At 41.3% G+C, this 6,425-nt stretch overlaps 1 protein-coding gene across 1 annotated transcript in view; it reads left to right on the top strand.

The window, feature by feature from the left end:
• LOC109483879 (melatonin receptor type 1B-A-like) overlaps window positions 1–6,425 on the top strand; it is a 37,281-nt gene that overhangs the window by 5,297 nt on the left and 25,559 nt on the right. The window contains exon 2 of the mRNA XM_019787022.1: window positions 2,934–3,037. Coding sequence (XP_019642581.1) covers window positions 2,934–3,037 — 104 coding nt within the window. The remainder of the gene's footprint in view (window positions 1–2,933; window positions 3,038–6,425) is intronic.

Here is a 6,425-nt window from a genome sequence, read left to right as displayed (position 1 = left end):
AATGATCGTTACCTTTTTATACATGTATATGGCCGGTTTTTTTTTGTCGCTACGACCAACCACCATACCCGTCCGCCCCCCTACCCGTGGCTGGCGACCTTCTCTGGCCAATGTTTACTGCCTGGCCAATTTGATACTGTCTTTTTGCCACCGAGAGGGATCTGCTTGGAGATTACCTTTCACGTCCTATATCCGAGGGACGTCCCTAACCAAAGCTAGGTATTCATTTTCACCTTAGTGAGGTGAAGGACCCCTCCTGCTTTTGTTGCCAGTTAAAACAAGTCTCCATAGACGTTACAATGTCCTTAATAATTCAACATATTATACACATTTCCGGACAGCAAGCACGCGTCCGCGATAGTGATTGGTCAAAAAACATCGTCCGATGTTATTTTGTCCCAGTTCCCGGTAAATTGTCTGTTAACAAATTGTAAATAGAACAAGTGATTTTTTTTCTAAACAGGGTCAGGGACAATATACAGAGCATTGTTTCTAACGAAATGTAACTGGGCCAATCAAATCTAGCGACCGTCTTTGCCGTGGAATAATTCGGAAGGAGAACTGTATATGGGACGAAAGGATATCTTTTCAGCTACAAAACAAGCTGAGTTTGGTTTCTTCAACTTTTTTAAGTTTGGTAAAATCAACGAAAAAAACATTATTTTCACCCCAAAATTAATGTACAAAATTGCGAATTTTCGCGTAGGATAATCCCATAGAAACAACAAATTTCCGGCAGAAATGATCGATGCTGGCAGAAAGACCCAAACCTTGGCTATACCCGAGTAAATTCTATTTGTAGTACTGAATCGACAAATCGACTCTGAGGAAGGCGCGGAGCAAAATCTAGGTCAAACGGGCGGATTGCACTTAGCTCGGAGGATTACCCGGAAGTAAGGTTCGTAGCCAAAAGAATTTTTTACCCCAAAATCACAATTTTTTACACTCTTCAGCCATGTTAATGTTTAATAATATTTCGCGGCAGTTTATGAGAAATGTCACTCAAACTTGGACCCTCAAAACCCTTTCGTCACTTTTTTTTACCACTGACTACCACCGGCCACGGGCGCGGAAGAACAGGGGTGTGCACCGCTAAACGCCTTAGTGTTGCCTGGTTGTCCTGATTACGTTGATGGATTCTGTAAGAAGCATCGGTCATATCATTCGTCCGGCTGGATTCCCCGTCCCAACCTGTTGATCAATGAAATGGTATACATGGCACGTACGGAGTACCATGGGGAGCCGTACGATGGTCCTAGTGGAAAAATTAAACAGATGACGCTTACAATTTCAGCATAATATTTAGGTCAGATTACCAAGCCGGGGCCCAGTCGGGTTGTTTACCCGAACGAAAAATAAACAACTTATATAAAAATATACACAAATATTTCTCAAGGCTTAGTTGTTTAAAAATTATTTGTGTTTTGTTGTCTATTATACATTTCGTTCCCACGATTTGCCCGGCCGGTGGGAATTGCCAAGACAGCCTGCAGTTTCTTAGTGTCACCTACAAAAGGTAGTGAATTCTACCTGAAACGTCTGACCGTTAACGTTTCCAAAAGCATATCCAGTTGCTTGAGTAACCGTTTTTTGGCGTATCTTATATCGCATGGCGGATGTGTAACCTTCATCGACGTAATTGCCAAGACTACCTATGAAGTCTATGGTAGCATAGAAAGTAATATCAGGATTCCCCGTCCCAACCTGTTGATCAATGATATGGTATACATTGCACGTAGTACCATAGGGTGCCGTGCCATGGTCCAATAGGCAGAAATTTAAAACGTAAAAAAACCGAACAGAACGTATACGGATGACGAGTATGATTGAACACGAGTATGCTTAAACACGTCGATATTTATGGTGTAATGAACACCGTCTTAATTTCATGGATGACATCCCCTGAAGACCCCCAAACTAGTAGTATATAGTGCGCGCGGGCGAATAAAAAAAATTCCGACCAAAAATAAAAATGCTACTAAACCACAGGAATACAAAGCTGGTATTGTGAATTTGAGGCAGTACATAGCGACGTATACGACAAGCCGGCACATGCTGACTTTTTGTGGAATTTGCGGAACAGGCAAAAATCAATGGATTTCGCGGATGTCATCCATAAAATTAAGTCGGTGTGGCCTTACCAGTATTGGGCTTGAAAACTGCTTACTATTTCAGCATAATACTTAGGTCAGATTACCAAGCAGGGCCCGGTCGGGTTGTTTACCGGAACGGAAAATAAAAAGAAAACACAAATAGCGCTCAAGGCTCAATTGTTTTAAAAGATAGTGGATTCTACCTGAAACGTCTGACCGTATACAAAAGCATATCCAGTTGCTTGAGTAACTGTTCTTTGGCGTATCTTATTACTTGGATGTCTATCCTTCATCGACGTAATTGCCAACACAACCTATGAAGTCTATGGCAATATAGAAAGCAGTATCAGGAGTATATCTCTAGAGAATATATCTCTATTTTTAACGGAGTGGTTCAGTTCAAGGCCTATACGACCACTTCTCGGCATTGAACTAGAAATATGAGAGAAACATGGAGATGTCAAGAGATGGCGATGAACGTTTGATTTGAAAGCCTGTAGATTGTAGGTTGGTGGGAAACACTTGTCAGGGAAGGAATTCCAAAGCTTGGTCGTACGGGGAAAGAAACTGTCACTGTAAAAATATTTCGAACTAGGAATTTGGACGGTGAAGTTGTGTGAGCTAGTGGAACGCTTAAAAGTTCTGAGTGGTGGAACTAGTTGGGTGAGTTCTCAGAGCAATGACCATGAAAATATCTGTAAAATAGAGATAGAGAGGCAACATTTCGTCTATGGGAAAGGGGGTCTAACTTGGAGGCCAGAGGATAGCCTATGGCCCTCGCAAATTCTCTTTTGTATGCTCCTATCTCCTAATGTATCCTAATATATCTCTTATTTGCAGAGCTTCCTAGTGGACCACCCTCTGGTGTGTGAGCTGGTTGGTGTGGTTTGTGTCACCAGCTGCATCTGTTCCCTGGTCAGCGTTACCAACGTCGGCATCAACCGGTCAGTATTGTTTATTGTTTATTAATCCGATCTCCATTAGTTTGTACAGACTGAGTTTCCATACATACTAATCTTCCTGGAGTCGTTATACACATTTACATGTACTACTTCGATGTGATGAGGCTTAACCACATACTACTAACATTACAACATGGCAAGGCCAAACTACATACTACGTATATATACTTGAACACACACAACATGCAAGTTGTACCGAGAGGTCAGAGGTCTTACGTATTATAGAATTAAAATTCATATTTACACTTTGTCGACATTACTTCTACCACCAAGATTGTAAGGGTTTGGTATCTATCACAGCTTTCAACCATTCCCGATGTAGGTGCGGATATTCTGATGTGTTGTGGAAGTGCGTTATACGATTTGGTGCAACGGTACAGAAATGTTCGGTTGGCTGAGGCTGTTTTTGGCCTTATGAGTTTGAAGCCTACCCTTTGCGCTAGGCGTGTGTTGTGTTGGTGTGTATCATTAACTGTTTGTAATCATGTGTTCAACGGTTATACTGTAGCGGTGTATATATTGTAGCTATCAAGCAAATAGTGTGTAGTTGTTACATTTTAGTGTTGTATATATTGTACTTATCAAGTAATGACAATGGAATTCTATGTGGTATTTATGAGGATGTTATCTAAGTGTACAGTACTCCAAGGAACTGATTTTTTTCACGAATGGAGTTCCTAATAAACATAAACATGTGGAATGGAAACCGTACATTTTGTAATGAAAAACAGACAAACAAACAAACAAACAAACAAATATACCAAACGATGTTCAAATGGTCCCGTCTATAACTTCTTGGTGCGGAAAAATTATATTGGGGGATGAAATATTTTGTATTTTGAGCTCGAATTCGATTTGTAAAGCAACTGTACCATGGTCTTGAGGACAGCCTGTTTTACGTTCCAGAATAGGCTATGCTGGTGTGTAACGCCGAAGGGCGGTTATACCGGCTATATCAATACAGATGTACAGAATGATACAGTTTACATTTTTACGGAGAAGTACAGCACATACGCAAGAATAGCGAAACAGACACTGGTCTTGAGTAGCAAAGTTCTTTGATCACAACCATTTATTTTTCACGAGCCGACGTTTCGATGACCGTCTGTCATCTTCATCAGAGCAATTCTGACTGGTTTATTGTGCACTGACGCTAGATGTTACTTGGTGCATATTGCACGAAGGGTGTTACATAGTGTTACATGTGAACTATGTAACACCCTTATTAAACTATATGCACCAAGTAACATCTAGCATCAGTGCATAGTAAACCAGTGAGAATTGTCCTGATGAAGATGACAGACGGTCATCAAAATGTTGGCTCGTGAAAAATAAATGGTTGTGATCAAAGAACTTTGCTATTCATTCGTTTACCAACCTGATGAAATTATTTACGGATGAGAAATTGGTCTTCTTCTGCATTAGACATTTCCTATTAACCCATGCATGGTGCATCATAGCCATGATTTATCATTAGGTCACTTATACTGACTTTTATGGATATCCTCTAAAGACCCCTCAAACTAGGGCGCGCAGGCGAATGAAAAAAAAATCCGGCCAAAAATAAAAATTTTACTTAACCACGGTAATACAAAGCTGGTATTGTGAATTTGCGGCAGTACATAGCGACGTATACGACATGCTGGCTTTTTGCGAAATTTATGATTCGGCACTTGGAGTATGTACTGAGTTCTTGAGTAGTGGAGCTTCGGCAGCCTGGGGGGTGCCATCCTCCAGAGTTACCACCTCCGTATTGTTGCTACCATGGTCTAGCCAGGCATAGAGCCAGGCCAGAGCCTCGGGGGACGTCATCATTTTTAGAGCAGAGCTACAAAATGAATGATTTACGAAAATGAAAGTTTCATCTTCCAAATCTTTCTGACTCCACGAGGTCATTCCAATTAGCGGGAATACATCAAGAAAGAGAGCCAAGAAAAGCTCGGGCATAAAACACGCCACGGGTACACAAAGTATACTGATGACAGGCATTCTAGTCCCTATAAGCAAGATGTATTAACATCATTGTGGCCGGATGAACTGCTAGTACAATTGCAACTGGATTTTCAAAGAGAATCCGTTGATGTAGAAGGCGTTGGGAAAGCCACGTGTCATCGAACATGAATACTCGTGTTACCAGCTCGCAAAATGCAATTTCCAAAGTCTCCACCTCGCAGTGAGTAGAATGTGAAAAGATAAACATGTTGGAGACTAGGATTACTGGTAGCAAATATTAGGCCACACCGACTTAATTTTATGGATGACATTCTCTGAAGACCCCCAAACTAGTGCGCGCGGGCGAATAAAAAAATTCGGGCCAAAAATAAAAATGCTACCAAAGCACAGGAATGCAAAGCTGGTATTGTGAATTTGCGGCAGTACATAGCGACGTATACGACCAGCCGTGCATGCTGGCTTTTTGCGGAATTTATGAATCGGCACTGTACGTATGTATGTACTGAGTTCTTGAGTCGTGGAGCTTCGGCAGCCTGGGTGCCATCCTCCAAAGTTAACACCGTATTGTCGCTAACTACCAGGCCTAGAGCCAACCCAGTGCCTCGGAGGGCGTGATCTTTTTTTGTTGTTGTTGGGAACAGGCAAAAATCAATGCGTGGTGTGGCCTAACTACTAGTACAATTGCAACTGGAGTTTCAAGGAGGGTAGAAGCCGTTGGGAAAGCCAGGTGTCATCGAATATGAATGTTCGAGTTACCAGCTCGCAAAATGCAATTACCAAAGCCCCCATGTTGCAGTGAGTAGAATGTGAAAAGACACACACGTGAGAGACTGGGATTACTGGTAGCAAATATTACAAATATTAAATATATTATATAGGCAAACCAGCGGGGTGCACTGTTCTTTTGATGGGGGTCGATTGAAGACAACCGTATGCACATCCATCCAAAAATGTGCCAGAAATTAAGAGAATGACTGTCATGGACGATAAAGAAAATTAATTGCCTCCTTACCAAGAGCACCTGATGATATATTATCCACTGCCTTCAAAGAAGAATTCAAACCCCATAATAGCTAGCTTAGTAGTAGAAATAGAAGTTTTTCCAGACAGTTGTTGCCTGTCGTCTATTACTGTATTGCAATGAGTATTATACTTGATTGTAAAAGCAATTAGCCATCGGGCATGATTTTGCAAATAAAGTTTCTATATTATTGCGATGCCAAAATGTAGTTCTCTTCTATCGGGCTTTGTTTGATCATTTCAGACCTGATTAGCTCTATACGGGTAACACTAAGACAGGAAGCTTGCAAATAACAAGTCTATATAGATACATTTCAAGCTTCTTAGGGATATGGCAGACTGGATTAAATCATTGTCTATCACTAGAAGCTGATCATCAGTGGGATCGTCTTATGAG

This window comes from Branchiostoma belcheri, unplaced genomic scaffold (assembly GCF_001625305.1).
Source record: "Branchiostoma belcheri isolate BF01 breed outbred unplaced genomic scaffold, Haploidv18h27 scaffold67, whole genome shotgun sequence".
Lineage (NCBI taxonomy): Eukaryota > Metazoa > Chordata > Leptocardii > Amphioxiformes > Branchiostomatidae > Branchiostoma > Branchiostoma belcheri.
The sequence above is the reverse complement of the archived record's forward strand: the minus strand, read 5'-3'. Positions and strand labels throughout refer to the sequence as shown.